This window comes from Eulemur rufifrons, chromosome 28, assembly GCF_041146395.1.
Source record: "Eulemur rufifrons isolate Redbay chromosome 28, OSU_ERuf_1, whole genome shotgun sequence".
Classification (NCBI taxonomy): Eukaryota; Metazoa; Chordata; class Mammalia; order Primates; family Lemuridae; genus Eulemur; species Eulemur rufifrons.
In genome coordinates, this window is record NC_091010.1 from 45,065,456 (window position 1) to 45,081,222 (window position 15,767).

Sequence of the window (15,767 nt, forward strand, 5' to 3'; positions counted from 1 at the left end):
CACACTGCCACCCCACAGTTCAAGCAGGAAGGGGGACTTATTTGGCCACACTTACTTCCTGCAGGGTAGAGGAGAGGAAGAGGGCAGTGCCCTGGTTAGGAGCTATGCAGGATCCTTCAGGATGCCCCTGGAAGGGGCAAGAGGGTGCTGGGCATGCTGGACCCCGCAGTGGTCAGAGCCCCTTCCACCTGTTTTGTTCCCATGACCTGTGAATGTGCTCCTGTGTCCACCTTGTGCTTTAGAGGGCCCAGGAATCAGCCCTGACAAATGTCCTTTTGTCTTGTGTTCCACTGAGATAAGATTAAAAAAAAAAAAAAAAGAAAAACAGGCTGGGCATGGTGGTTTGTGCCTGTAATCCCAGCACTTTAAGAGGCCGAGCCAAGAGGATAGCTGGAGACCAGGAGTTTGAGACCAGCCTGGGCAACATGGCAAGACCTCCATCTCTATAGAAAATAAAATAAATCAGCCAGTGTGGTGGTGCCTGCCTGTGGGACCAGCTACTCAGGAGGCTAAGGCTGGAGAATTGCTTGAGCTCAGGAGTTCGAGGCTGCAATGAGCTATGACTGTGCCACTGCACTCCAGCCTCGGTGACAGAGCGAGACTTTGTTTCTAAAATAAAAATAAATAAAAAATTTTTAAAAATAGTGGAGGGTAAAAAACACTGATTTACTTTTACCTTTCACCAGCATTTAAGAAACCTCTTTGATGTGATAGGCTTTAAGCTTCTTCTCAGATTCGAGATGCTGGGATAGTCACTGAGTGGATCACCATCTCTGCCCAGGAATTCTGGCTTCTGGCTACAAAGTATTCAAGGTCCTTGTCACGGGGCAGGCATAGCCTCCACCTCCATCCCACCCATGATTTCCCCTGCCTCTTTCTTCAGACGCAGCAAGGCCCAATTTTGGCGGCCTTTCCCCACAGATCACCTCAATAAATCTGGTCTCTCACTCATCTCTTGCTCTTTCAAATGGTTTGGCTCACTTTCCTCATCTGTAAATGTGAATTGGGAGTGGCAGGAGGTGGGTGATTTGTAGTGGAAAATTTTCAAGGTCTCTCCCAGCTCTGACACTGAAGGACACAGGAAGTCTACCCAGCGCAAAGGCATCATGCAAAGCGCATGTTCATTTCTAGGGGTGTATAGAAAACAGTTAAGATGCAGTGCCCATCCTCAAGGAGTTTATAACTGAGTAGATCTGGTGCATACATCGCAGGTAAATATTTTGTAAGTGAGGCATACGGTTACCAGAGTTCATCAGAATTCCAAGGAGACGAGAGATTCCTTCTGGAGGCAGAGGAGGTTGGTGAAGGAAATAAAGTAGGATTCCTGAGCTCTTTCCCACGGCCAGTGGCATAGATGCTAGTTATCTGTCTAGTCTGATCCCAGCGGGCAAGTCATCCGCTACCGGGCATTCTGCCAGAGGGGAAGTCTGTCCATGTACCTCCACACTCACACCTTCTGAATTGGTGCCTCATTAAATCTTTTTTGCTTTCTTGATCACATGGCTAATAATATTCATTATTAATATAATGTTATTATGAATAGTTGTTTCCTTTCATCATCTCATTTATTTCTCACAAGACTTTGCTTAGGTGGGTATGAATATGATTATTATCCCAGTTTACAGATGGGGAAACTGAGAATGAGAAGTTGATTGACCCATCCCAGGCCCCACAGCTAACCAGAAACTTGAACTCAAGTTTCCGATGGCATCTTCTTCCTACTCACACTTCCTACTCATTGCAGAAGTGGGAGAACCGATGAGGAGATGATGTGATGAGGGCCCAGAAATCTTGAATTTCCTGACAGCAGGGGGAGGAGAAAGGAACACAGTAGGAATCAGGCTGGGAGCATGGATTTGGGCCAAGGCAGAAGGACAAAAAGCCAAGGTTAAGGCTGGAAAAGCTCTCCCTGGGAGGGCCTGGAGATCAGATTAGGATGCAGCAGGAAAGACCAGAGGGAGAACTTTCTAAGAGAAAGTCTTCTCAGAAAGACTCCCATGGGCACCATGCCCAGGAGATTAAACCATGAGCCCTTTGAAGGCAATTTTAGCTTTGCAGCCCTGGGGGTCCTGTGATTTCTCGGTGAAGCTTTTAGGGCTGGACCCCATCCCGTTCACCTCTCCAGTTACTGAATTCCATCTTCTCCCACCTACAGAGGAGGGAGGCAATGGAGCACTGCAGTTAGAGTGCAGGCCATTGGACAGCCTGAGTTTGAGTCCTGGTTTCTCCTCCACTTCCTAGCTGTTTCTCTGGGCCTCGGTTTCCTCACCTGTGGAATGGAGCTATAACAGTACTTACAATATATAAACTGGTGGAGGGTTGAGATTTAAAGGGTTGACACACTAAACTCTCACAAACAGTGGCTCCTATCTATAAGCCAGTCCTATGTGTTTTGGTTCATGTTGTTCCCAAAGTGCTTTTTCTCCGACTCTCAAATCCTTCCCACTCTAGGTAAGTGCATGGACTTGGGAACCAGCTGTCCTAAGCTTGAATCCTGGTTCCTGTCACCTTGGGCAAATTATCTCACCCTTAGTTTCCTCACCTTCAAGTGGGGAAAGTGATACTACTTGCCTTATAGGGTCATTGTAAAGACATAAGGATTGAAGGAGTTAATGTCTGTAAAGCATTTACATAACTCTGCCTGGCATGCAATAGGTGCTTTACCAGAGCATGTTAAAAACTTTTCTAGCCTCTGTCAAGTTCTAACACACAGCGCAGTGTTGTTGTTAGCTGTGTACTTGTGGGTCTTACAGGCCCTCTGCTTGCATGAAGGGCAGGAAACACACCAGCCCATCCTTGGCTCTAGCCCACTGCCTGGCTCATGTTTTGTGGTCATTAAGGTGGCTAGATTGAAATCAACCAGGAGACAGTGACATGGGCAGGAGAAAGTGGTCCAGATAAGCCGATAGTCAGGCTGCTGATTGGGACTAGGAGAGGGGCAAGCTGCCACTAGAATTCAACTCTTTCTAGAATGTGAGAAGTATGCTTCCTTGTTGGAGGCCCAGGAAACAATGACTTTAGGCGTGTGAGCGACTGTCACAGAGAAGGGACAAAACAGCCCTGTGTAAGACAAAGAGCAGCGTTTGGTGTTTTATTTTTGAGACAAGCTGTTGCCCAGGCCTGTCTCGAGCTTCTGGTCACTAGTGATCCTCCAGCCTCAGCCTCCCAAATAGGTGGGGTCACAGCAGGAGCGCCATTGGGCCGGGCCAAGAGCAGCCTTTGGAATAATGTGGCATCAGGGTCGGTTTCCTCCTCTTTAAAATAGGAGCAAAACGATAAGCGTTCTACTGAAATGAGGTAGCAATAGAAAAAATTATTTACTGAACACTTCCAGGTAGATAGCTACCAGGTAAGTATTAGATGTCCACTTTACAGATGGCGCTGAGAGGTTTCGCGACCTGCCCAAAGATGCAAAGCACATAAATTGCAAGAGTGAAGATTCAAACACAGGTGTGTGAATCAGACTGCGTGCGGATGGCACAGCGAGCTGGCAGAGATCAGGGCGGTTCCAGTGATAAAGGGACTTTATCACGCCAGTGGCTTAGGAACGAGAGCAACAGGAGGGGAGCGCCGCCGCTCCGGAGCAGCCCAGCTCTGCCCTACACGCGCCCGGGACGCCCAGGGGCCCCACTGCCCTTCGCGTGCTTACGTGCGCTCCGTGACCGCCGCGGCGCACGCGGGACCGGCGGCGGGGGACGCATGCGCCCTGGTGTCCCGAAGCCCATCCCCTCTCCTCGGCTGCCGCCGCGCCGAGATGGGACGCATGCGCATACTTGGCGGGAGGAGGGCGGTTCCGAGCGAGTGGAAAGATTTGAGCGAGAAAGTGCGCGGGAGCTGGGTCGTGGGACGCGAGTGCGCAGGCGCGGGCGGGCTGTGACACTGGAATCTCGGCGATCCCCAGTCGGCGCCGCATCCCCTGCCTGCCGCCATGGCCGCCTACAAGCTCGTGCTGATCCGGCACGGCGAGAGCGCCTGGAACCTGGAGAACCGCTTCAGCGGCTGGTACGACGCCGACCTGAGCCCGGCTGGCCACGAGGAGGCGAAGCGCGGAGGGCAGGCGCTGCGAGGTGCGGAGGGGCCCGGGACGCGCTGCGAACGGGGGCTGCACAAGGCCCGGTGGCTGGCCTCGGAGGCCGCCTGGCTTGCGTCCGCGCCCTCCTGGAGAGGACCGACACTTTGGGCAGCGTCTCTCCAGCAGTGTGCTTTGCAGTTGAGGAAATGGGCGCAGAGTGGGCAGTCGACTTGCTCAAGGTCACCCAGTGGCATGTGAGGGGCCGCGCCGGGGAGAGGACCCAAAGCGGTCTCCCCGCAGCCCTTTTCGCTCTCCACCACACCACCTTGCAGAATTCTCACCTTTTAGTCCGAGCATTTAATAACTCTAGGACCGGTTACCCCGGTGGAGCCGTCTGTGGCGGCCAGGCCTTTTTAGGGTTCCCCCAGAGTCAGAGGCGGTTGGTAAGGCCTGGGGCTCCTGGAGGAGGATGCGCGGTGGTGTAACGCAGCTGTAACCAGGCCTTCTCAAGAGGCGCCTGCGGATCCTGCGAAACGGCAGGCCACAGGCTCGTTACTGGCAGTGAGGGGAGTGAGGCTGCTTTGGGGGTGGCTAACAGGCTTTAAGACACCAAGAAATACGCGTGCTTGTGTAGGGCTTTGCTGTTCAGCAGCATTCCCCAAATACTGTGTCCAAAACGCATCCACAGGTGTAACTGAGTGAATGAATCAGTGTTTTGAGTTGTTCATTTCTGCAACCCCATAGGCAGGTTTTATCCCCTCCTTCCCATCCCTTCCAGGTCCCCTTTTATAGCTGAGAAAAGTGAGGATTTGGAAAGATGAGTTGTTCAAGGTCATATCTTATTCCTAGTCCAGTGTTCTTGCCCCAATTCTGGGTGGAGAAAGGTAGGTGTGAGGAACTGGGAGGCTGTTGGCCAAGGACGCTGGGCAAAGCTGGGCAAAGGTGAAAGTGGCAGTGAGATAGTGCTTGCCCCCCGCCCCAGACTGCCCTTTGTGATTTTGGAATGCTAATAAGGAAGCATTCCCTGCTGCCAGCAACTCAGAATCCCTGGACCGAAGATGTGTTCCACGGATGATTGGGGCAGGTCCTGCCCTGTTGCCTTCTAGCCTCTGGCGGAAGCAGCAGAGAGTCATTGATGCCTGGTTGATGAGGTGCAGGTATTTGGCCCCAGGTTGCTCTCCCTAGCTTCTTCCCTTCACTGAACTTCCTTTTCAAATGAAGCAAAGCTTGGGAAAGTCTGGGAAATGTAATCCTTCTTGTGGGGGAAGGGGCGTGTGAATGCTTTGGGATGGGCTGGTGTGACCTCACCTTTTAGGGGAGGCTGAGAAATGGAAAGTGCTGGTAAAGGAGGCCATTTTCTGTAGCTCTTTGGCAGGAAGAACTGTATGAGTCTGGTGGTTTGCTGATGACTAGCCCAGGACAAAGTGAATTGCTCTCTGTCCTCTATTTAAGACTGATCAAACGGTTAAACTTGTATTTTCTGTAAAATAACAGACCCTGTTTATTTTAAAATAAATGTTGGTAGCATTAAATACAAAAAAGCCAGGTTTAAAATTTTAGTATCTATTGTGGGCATCACAGATGCTTATATTAAAGAATGAAAGACTAGAAGCAAATTCTGAATGACAAAATCATTATGAATAATATAAAAGACCTAAAAAATATACATGTATAAAATTCATCAGTGCTTTAAGTGGGGTTTGTACAGTCTGGAATTTATTTTCAGGAAAGGGCTAGTGAGAACTGAGCAACACCTCACACTGCTGAGATAGGGAGGGATTGCCTGGGGGAGGATAGAGTCCTCCACTCTGCTCACCCCCATCCCTGGGAGTGCCCTAGGCCATACTTTTGTTTAATGGGCAAGTTAAAGGAAGAGGCTTTATGCTTCTGTCCCTTCAGTGTTCTCTGTTCAGAGTCCTAAGGGGAACTGCTTCCTCCCTGCAGACCTCCTTGTGTATCCAAAGTGAGACCCACCATTGCAAGGGGAAATAATTGTAGTGAAACAGCCTGTAGCTTTTCAGCAGGGGAGCTGAGGCTTACACTGTGAGTATTCACTCCCCAGTGACTCAGCCTTTTGCTGGGGAGCCATTCCTCCCCTTACGGTTAGGGAGGTGACTAGGGAGGTGATGGTAACTGAGTCTACCAGGACTTGTCCCGAGGCTCAGTGATGAGACCTGACTTCTCTTGTGGGTGTGGTGGGTTTCCCTGGTGATTAATCCTTCCTTCCCCCATTGGTATAGTTCTTACCGGCCTCATTCTCTGTTGAATGACTAACATGAATATTCACTTCACATTTTATTAATTACGGTTGTTAACCTCACCATGAAGCAATATCCAGGAAAGTTTGTGCTGAATTTCAAAGAGGGCTGTGTATCTTCATGTAGCAAAACAGGAGTGTTTTCCTGGTCTACTATATGAAGAAAGGGCCATCTCCCCATTAAGATGAGAGGGAGAATAATCTTCTATGACATATGAAATAAGACTGATTCCTTGTAACCTATTGGTTGGGCCAACATAACTCTTGCCACAATAACTACTGTATATGGAAGAGAGATAAATTTGTAAATGAATCAGATAGTGCACAGCATTTACCTTCTTCAGTGAGTGGCTTCTCCAACTTGGTTTAACACTTAAGTAGGCATATTCCTCTGAGGGTACTTGGGAGTAGGCTGGCACTTTCTCTATAGTAGAGAGAAACCGTGGGTTAAGAGCTTGTGATGCGATTTCCACACTCTATGGGGAAAATACAATTTCATGCAACAAACTGAAGTTTTATCAGCATTCTTAGGAGCTCTTCCTGTGTCCTGATTGTTAGACTTCAAAATCCCATTTTCCCTAGACCAGAGGTCTAATAAATATCAGAAGTGACAATTCTAACTAAAATAAATACCAGGATCCCTAGCAGTTAGGAAAATGGGGATAGCTAGAGATGGTGGTTAACAGTTGGATTTTGGGCTGGGCATGGTGGCTCACACATGTAATCCTAGCACTTTGGGAGGTCAAGGAGGAAGGATTGCTTTGAGGCCAGGAGTTTGAGGTTGTAGTGAGCTATGATGATGCCACAGCACGGTAGCCCGGGTGACAAAGCAAAACCCTGGCTCCAAAAAAAAAAAAAAAAGTTAGATTTTGGAGTCACACAGTATGGTTTTAATTCTCTTCATCTTCATAATAGCTGTGACCTTGGCTAATATGCTTAACTCTTCTAGTCCCTGGTAAAAAATTGTGGTAAGGATTGTAACCTTGTAGGATTGCTGCGAAGACTAAAACATAACAAAGTACTTAGTCCAGTGCTTAATAGATGGTAAGCCCCCTTATACATGTTAGCTATTACTTAGAGATTTCAAGTTAATATTTGGCCAAATATTTCATTATACAGGGGTGCCTGTACAGGAGATATGTATGTAAGAGAATTCTGGCTCAGAGTGGACCTGATTAGCTTATCACTTTGAACTTCTAATTTCCAGATGCTGGCTATGAGTTTGACATCTGCTTCACCTCAGTGCAGAAGAGAGCAATCCGGACCCTCTGGACAGTGCTGGATGCCATTGACCAGATGTGGCTGCCTGTGGTGAGGACCTGGCGCCTCAATGAGCGGCACTATGGGGGTCTGACCGGCCTCAATAAGGCAGAAACTGCAGCCAAGCACGGTGAGGCTCAGGTCAAGATCTGGAGGCGCTCCTACGATGTCCCCCCGCCGCCGATGGAGCCCGACCACCCCTTCTACAGCAACATCAGTAAGGTATGGACAAACAGGTTTGGTCTCTCTGCCAGGGTTAGAATTTGGGCCTCATTCTTTTTCTTTAGCTTTTATGAATGTCTGCCTAGTCTCACTGAATTTATAATTTATGACAAAATAGTTAATCATAATCTCCCTCTTCTCTAAGGAATAACCTTCACTTATTAAAAGAGTTGCTAGTTTATGTTGTTTATCTAAGAATACTTTATTTATTTATAGCCTTTTTTTTTTTAGAGATGGGGTCATGCTATGTTGCTCAGGCTGGATTTGAACTCCTGAGCTCAAGCAATCCTCCCTTCTTAGCCTTTCTGGGTAGCTGGGTCTATAGGCATGGGCCATCATACCCAGCTCTAAGAAAAATTTCTATCTTTTTTTAAATATATCTATTGCTAAATTTTATAAAACCCATCCGTAGCCTTAGGGCCTTCCTAAACCAACTGCAAGTTAAAGTGAATTGGGAAGAGCCTTGTTGTATGACTTTTTTTCCCTTTCTTCTTTTTTTTTGCTTTGTTTTAGGCCACAGGAATTTTTTTTCTTTTGAGTTATTTTGGACCCTGGTGAGAGACCTTCACCCATCACTTAACCCCTCAGGAAGTGAGGAATGGGCAGAATTGATACATTGCAAAGTCATTTAATAGATGCAATTGCTAAGTGGTAAACTTGGATTTTTCTTTTCTTTTCTTTTTTTTTTAAGGATCGTAGGTATGCAGATCTCACTGAAGACCAGCTACCCTCCTGTGAGAGTCTGAAGGACACTATTGCCAGAGCTCTGCCCTTTTGGAATGAAGAAATAGTTCCCCAGATTAAGGAGGGGAAACGGGTACTCATCGCAGCCCATGGCAACAGCCTTCGGGGCATTGTCAAGCATCTGGAGGGTATGTACCTTTTTTAGAGGGGACCTCAAGGAGGGATAAAGCAGGACTGCCACTAATCAGGGACTTATTTAGTATAAAGGAGACCTTCAAAAAAGGGCCGGACATACTGATAGCCCTAGAGACAGTCTAGGTTGACTCCTAGTGAAAAAACACTCTCCAGACCTGTTTCTCAAAATGTGGTGTGCAGAGTAGCGACAGCTGGACCTCCTGGGAGCTTGATGATCCATACAGGGTCTCAGGTCCCACTCCAGACCTGATCCAGAAGCAGCATCTGTCCCCCAGCTGATTCAGATACACATTCAAGTTTGAGATGCCTAAACTAGGATTTCCAGTTGAAACTTCTGATACAAACCTTCCTTAGTTACAACCTGGCACAATTTAACATAGGAATCTCAATTTGCATCTTAAATTGTTTCACCCTAGGGCCTAAATGCCCAGGTGTGCTGATTTTTGGCAGGCTGGATAGACTGTATTTTTGAGATCTATATCCCATTTTGGTAGGGATATCTACAGTGTACACCTTTCTGTAGTTTGTTGGTGGTCCATCTCAAAATCTTGTATACCTTTTTCTTGCTTTTCAGTTTAATGGCTGAGAAATAAGTATTAGGGGCCATTCCTTGGGTTCAGAACTACCACTAGATTGGAAAGGATGTCTTATTTTAATTCCTATCAAAGTACTCTGTCACCCAGAGGACAAAGAGGAAACCTGGAGGGGTGATGTGGATTCATATCTTGCGTGGCTGATCATGGTGGGTGCTTTCAGGTCTCTCTGAAGAGGCTATCATGGAGCTGAACCTGCCGACTGGTATTCCCATGGTCTATGAATTGGACAAGAACTTGAAGCCCATCAAGCCCATGCAGTTCCTGGGGGATGAAGAGACCGTTCGTAAAGCCATGGAAGCTGTGGCTGCCCAGGGCAAGGCCAAGAAGTGAAGGCCAGCAGACAGAATACTGCCCAAGGAACATCCTCCCCACCCTCCCATTCCTCTGCACCTCTCCCCTGCACATGTCACACTGACCACGTCTGGAGGCATCCTGAGTTGTAGCTGCAGATGGGGACCAGTGGCTCCCAATTTCATCTTAGTCATTTTTTTCTCCTGCACCCACTCCCTTCATACACTCTAGTCAGAATAGCACCTCTGGGGTCTGGGTTCTCAGTCCAAGCCAAGGGAAGACTCCTCTTATCCAAGAGTTGAGAGGCGGTAACTCGGGGTTTGCCAGTGCTTTGTTTACTAGGGACCTGCTTGAGTAGGGGCTAGGGAAGAACCATGCGGAGGCATGACCAAATGAGGAGGAGTAAGAGAGCCTCCTTGCTCCCAGGAGCCGGTCCTGTACTCTTCCACAGTCAGGCCACTGCCTGGGGGACTCTAGTCATTCCAGTGGAAGATGAGTGTAACCTGCATGGTGATGTACAAAACCAGCGGTTTCCTCCCTGACCCCAGAGAAGCTGGCTCCAGAAGGTTGGGATCAATCCTGTATTAAGTTTGTGTTACATTTACTTTTACAAAAAAAGAATATATAAATAATACAAAACAAAAACCCTCCTGGGGTTTTCTAGTGGCGGTTGAAATAGTCCCACATATGGTCATTAGAAAATAAGCCATTCCTCACACCAATACGGGATAAGCTCCTTGACTTCTAAGGGGTAGGAGTGCATCCTGCTGTGTGTTTTAGAATCCTTCCCCGGCTTTGTTTTGTGGCAGTGAAATGCTTCTTGATCATGTCCGAGTGTGTCTTTCACTGTCTGGTTTCTGAGTCATGTTCTAGTTGCTTGGCCCTGCTGTGTGGGCCCAGTACTCACTTTAAGCGTAACTGTACTAATCTTTTTTCCAGATCAGTATAATAAAGGAGTGATGTGCAATATTTTCATGTGTGATGTGTAAGACCTTTTGTCTGAGGAAATCTTAGCTTTCACCTTGAAATGTCATTCATTACCCAAGTCCTTGTACGACAGGATCAGGAGTTGTAAGACAACCAGTCACAACTTTACACAGTCTGGGGCAGGTTTTCCACATAAGCCTGAAGGGCTGAGGTCTGGGGTGGGATGTTGCCCCTCTGAGCAGCTCCTGCTCAGTGGTCCTGGTTACTGAACGTCCCTCAATGGCAAAGTAAAATTCTGAATTTTACATTATACCCTTTTTAGAGTAAATAAAGGCTTTGCTGGATTTTTTTTTAACCCTTTTGTATTAGTAATCTAAACTTGATTCATATCTTTCTTTCTGGCCCCTAAAGTTTGAACTCTGCCAATCATCTAATAACATCCTTGGTTGAACGTGGTGGCATGGGCCTGTAATCCTAGCACTTTGGGAGGCCGAGGTAGATGATCACTTGAGCCCAGGAGTTTGAGGCTGCACTGAGCTATGATCACACCACTGCACTCCAGCCTGTGCAACAAGCAAAACCCTGTCTCAAAAAAAAAAAAAAAAAATCCTCAAAAATTATACATAACTTTAAAAAATGACTTAGTGCAATGGGAAGAACATGATCACATTATATGCACAATTGGGGAGGGGCGTTGCTCACATTTGCCGCCTTTCCCCAAGGCCTTTGAAAATACGATTAGAACGTGAGAAAGTCCGTGAGGCAAGAGAAAACATTCCCTTCTCCTAGTAGGAGCAGGTAATACCCTCCATCTGCTGGGCTGTGCAGGTCCTCTGTGCCAGCCTCTGCCGGATAAGAACCTGTGAAAGGCTGGTAATATGCAGACATGTGCTCAGTACTGGAGCCCAGATGAAGGATTTCAGTTAAACTCAATCAAGGTCCTTATTCTAAAATTTAGTTTTAAGCATCTTGCTTTTCAAGTTGAGTTTTTCATTTGATCTACATAATAACCTTAGGAAGACCTTTACTAATTTGAGTCTCCCAAGAGCCTGGTGGGGTGTTATCTTCCTAACCTGTACGGTATCCTAGACCAGAGTTGGTAATTTTGTTTGACCAAAGGCTCTTCACCGAGTCAGATTGGATCGGCTGGCTCACGGGGCACCCAACCCTAGCTGTGGGTGTAAGGGTCAGTAGCAAAAGTTCCACCTTCCTCGTCAGAGATGAGTGCCAGAGAGCAAGGCCTGCTACAGGAGTGATGTGTCTGCAGAAAGGCCCTTTCCTGTCTTGAGGCATCTGCTGCCCCTGTTGTGTGACTCTTGGCTCCTTCAAGCCCTCATCTGGGAAAGGGGCTCAGGATTTGCCTTCTGTTGCCCTCTACTGCCACCCAGAGTCGAGTCCCATGGAGACTTAAATTTATTGTGGCAGCTACTCAACACATTTTTTACTTGATTTTCTCATCACTTGAAGGTAGGTAGGTTCATCCCAATTTTTATGGATGAGGAAATAGGCATGAGTGAGGGGCAGGTTAAGTAATTTGTCCAAAATCTCACAGGGATTAAGTGGTGGAGCATGTTTGAAACTCAGGTCCTTCTGACTGTAAGCCTACATACTCCAGCGGCCAGCTCAGTGACAGCTTGGGTACAGCTACTCAGTCTTGCTGGCCAGCTCCAAGGAATGGGCATCTGACTGTGACCACCAGACCAGGCTGCACTCCTGGGGAATGAGGACTTTGCTCCCCACCCCACAAGACAGTGAGTGGGTACAGTCAGAGGAGAGAGGTATACCGGTTCAAATGACAAATTCTCCATATGCAGAGGGCCAGGTAAACAAGTGCCGTTCTGTGGCTGAATGGTAAGAAGCATGACCCTAAAGGTGAGATCAGCTCTCTGGAGGAAATTGTCCTCCACATATTCCATAGGGTCATCTGCTGGGAACTGGTTTCTGCCAAAATGAAAAAGCTTCCCTGTAGGGCAGCAAAAACTGCTGGCTGGAAAGGTAATCCATTTCAGCTGAGAACTCTAACGTGTTCCTCCAGTGCCAGCAAAAGATGAATGGAGATGCTGCCGTAAATAGTGGATGAGGGAATCTGGAGTCCAGAACAGAGAGCCTGTCCATTTATCCAGCCCTGGGGAAGACAGGGGACCCCAGGGAGATTAAAATTCCTGGTCCTTAGAAACACAGATTGTGCAGTGAAGCCAGGGGAGTCTCCACCACAGGTCACACGGCAGAACCCGCAACCCATCCAGCTCTTTCATGTTTAGTTCTCTTGCTCTTATCTTTTTCAAAGCCCTACCTGGTCCCTACTGTTTCTGAGCTCCCTGATACTATAAAGGCAGCGTTATTAGAACATCAGTGGTTGTCAAAAGAAAGATATCTTACTAGGAATTAATGTAAATGTGTGTTCTGGTTTATCAATCAGTCTTTTGTGAATTTAGGGAGAGTGAATCAATTCTCCAAACTCTGATTGCCTCTAAGCAGACGTTTTCATCAAGATGTGGCAATCTGAGATGATTCCTCTAAAGTTTCGGAGGCCTGGACAGTAAATACTTAAGGAATAGACTTATGAGGGGAAAGGAGGTGTCCCACCAACTCTGGTTCAAAGCCAGCCCACAAATCCCACCCACGTGCCTTGGGACATTCACTCACCAGCACCATGCCTTTTTACCAGGCTGCCCTTTTGGCCTCGGGCTTCACCCTCCAGGGTCACCCTCTGGTGAACTCAAGTTCCTGAGTGAACAAAACAGGTCTGTAACTGGTGACGGCCCCTTGGCAAAACCCTCACAAATGCTCTCCGCAGTCAGTACCCTATGGCTGGTGATTCTGTTATTTCTGGAGCCTGCCTTGAACCCCAAATTTCTTAAACCACCAGCTGCTGACCCATTTTACTGTTCATCCTTCTGTGATTCTAGTCCCCACTTGGGTGGCTACAAGGGCATCAGGTATTGCCACTTGGTCCTTGTCCAGCTATCCCCAGGGTTCAGCAGCCTTTTTGTTCTTATTCCTCTTTCTCCTTCTAAAGGGTGACTTTAGCAGCTGACCTTTCGCCTCTTAATTCTTCATCCTCGCTTGCCTGGTCCAGAGTAACTTCTTGAGGCATGACCTTTTTCCCAAGGATACTTCCTTTGTTTAGTATTATCTGTCACTAAACAAGCTTGGGCCATCTGCTTCACCATTTACCTCCTTGTCAGGGAATCTGCACCCACTTTTTCCCTGGGAACAGTTTCATTGAGTACACTCAAATTCTGACACTACAACCCCCTCCCCCCACCATTGATTGCATGGGCTTCTAATTCAAGGGCAGAATTCATAAGCTTGTTGGTGATAGGACTTTGGTGGCCTGGCTCTAAAAAAGGAGTTGGGATTAGATTTCTTTCCCAAGAAATTAATTGGGAAAATGAGAGGTCATGGCCCCTTTTGCTGTGGGGAGCTGACTGAAAAGGCCAAAGCGACTCTTTTCTGGCCATATACAAACTGAGGCAAAAATAGAGATGAGGCTTTGGGGCCCAAGAAAGGGAGAGGACAGTCTCAGTTCCTGACTGTTTTCTAGTTCTCATGAGGCCAGACCACACCTGTTTCCTATCCTGGGATCAATGACTCTACATCCTGACAGCACCTGAGGTCACAGCAGTCTCCACTCCTTGTATCTTAAGAGTCCTGACTACACCTGCTGCCCATGGCAGGAAAGTAACAGAAAGCTGGCATCATCCACTCCCCCTGGGAGACCCACAACTACTAGACCTCCCAGACAGTGCTTCCCACCCACAGCAGCACATCAGAATCACCTGTGCAGCTTAAAAACACAAACACCTGCTCTCGGCTCACACCATGAGATTCAAGGGCTAGGGCACCTACTTTATTTATTTTTTAAGCTTTATTGGTAATTTTGAAGTGTACCTAACCCAGGCTGAGAACCACCATTCCAAAGCACAGAAAGAACAGCCTCTTCCTTGTTCTCTTGCTAATCTAATTTCAGATTAGCAATCTGTCACCCTTACGCAATGGTTCCTGTTTGGGCACAGCCGTTCAGCTATAAGAATACCCCATAATAATTTTATTGAGCACTTGTTATAGGTTAGTCACAGTACTGAGTACTGGGAATTTAAAGATAAACAAGACAGAATCCTGCCCTAAAAGGAGCTCCGGCTACTTGGGGAGGCAGGCACGTAACTAACCTGTACTAGTTACACATGGTTCACGGTGAGAAAATCAAACTTGGCCTGCAGCAGACCAGGGAAGACCATTATCCAGTTGTTTCAAATGCTCTTTGGAAACAGGGTGATGGGCAAAGAAATAAACAGGAAAATTAGTATCACCGACCCTCTGCTTCTCCATCCTGACCAAAATTATATTATGAAAGTATCAGCTGTTCTACTGAATCTGTAAGTGCTATAGCTAGAAAGTCAACTGAAATGGGAAAACAGGAAATAAGTCCAGCTGGGTACTATTTGTTTGTAGTGAAAATCAACCTTGTTCCATTTTTGGTTATCTTTAGTACTAGTAGATAAGGAAAAAACACAAAATAATATATTCTCTCTCCTTTTTTTTTTTTTTTTTTTGAGACAGAGTCTTGCTCTGTTGCCTGGGCTAGAGTGCCGTGGCATCAGCCTAGCTCACAGCAACCTCAAACTCCTGGGCTCAGGCAATCCTTCTGCCTCAGCCTCCCATGTAGCTGGGACTACAGGCATGCACCACCATGCCCTGCTAATTTTTTTCCATATATATTTTTAGCTTTCCAGATCATTTCTTTCTATTTTTAGTAGAGACGGGGTCTCGCTCTTGCTCAGGCTGGTCTCGAACTCCTGACCTCAAGCAATCCGCCCGCCTCGGCCTCCCAGAGTGCTAGGATTACAGGCGTGAGCCACCACGCCCGGCCAAGATAATATATTCTGATTCCAATAGAGCATTAGATAATAGCCTAGGTTAGACAATACTCTTGGGTGAACAGAAAAGGCCTCTTACTCACTTTCTATTTTGCTTTATGACACTTTTAAAAGATTACTGCCTGAAATTTTATTTGACTTTACTTATTATCTGTCCTTCCCACTAGAATGTAAACTCCACAGGACTGTTTCTATCATGTTCACAGCTTTCCTCCCCCGTCCTGGAACAGTGGTAGGCAAAGTAGTCGCTCAATACATATTTATTGAATGAATGATGTCCAACAAGTATTCAGGATTAATGAACGAATATCAATATGGAAAGCCTCTAACTGCAGGCCCAAGGTTCTGTTCAATACTCGGCCTAAAGGAGGCACCATGATACAGGTGGAAGAACGTTGTAAGCTTCACAGTGAAACAGAGCTGGGTTTAAATACTGCTTTGCT

General features: G+C 47.1%; 1 protein-coding gene across 1 annotated transcript; it reads left to right on the top strand.

The window, feature by feature from the left end:
- Positions 1 to 3,816: 3,816 nt before the first annotated feature.
- PGAM1 (phosphoglycerate mutase 1) lies at positions 3,817 to 10,485 on the top strand. Its single transcript, XM_069459881.1, has 4 exons — positions 3,817 to 4,067; positions 7,477 to 7,751; positions 8,443 to 8,623; positions 9,387 to 10,485. Exons 1-4 carry the CDS (start codon positions 3,929 to 3,931, stop codon positions 9,554 to 9,556), a joined length of 765 nt encoding a protein of 254 aa, XP_069315982.1. The 5' UTR covers positions 3,817 to 3,928; the 3' UTR covers positions 9,557 to 10,485.
- The last annotated feature ends 5,282 nt before the right edge of the window (positions 10,486 to 15,767 follow it).

Bases quoted from the DNA above. Each gene is read 5' to 3' on its own strand.
- PGAM1 (XM_069459881.1), top strand. From the start codon at position 3,929: ATGGCCGCCTACAAGCTCGTGCTGATCCGGCACGGCGAGAGCGCCTGG. The intron at 4,068-7,476 runs GTGCGGAGGGGC...TCTAATTTCCAG, and splicing joins CGGAGGGCAGGCGCTGCGAG to ATGCTGGCTATGAGTTTGAC. The intron at 8,624-9,386 runs GTATGTACCTTT...GGGTGCTTTCAG, and splicing joins CATTGTCAAGCATCTGGAGG to GTCTCTCTGAAGAGGCTATC.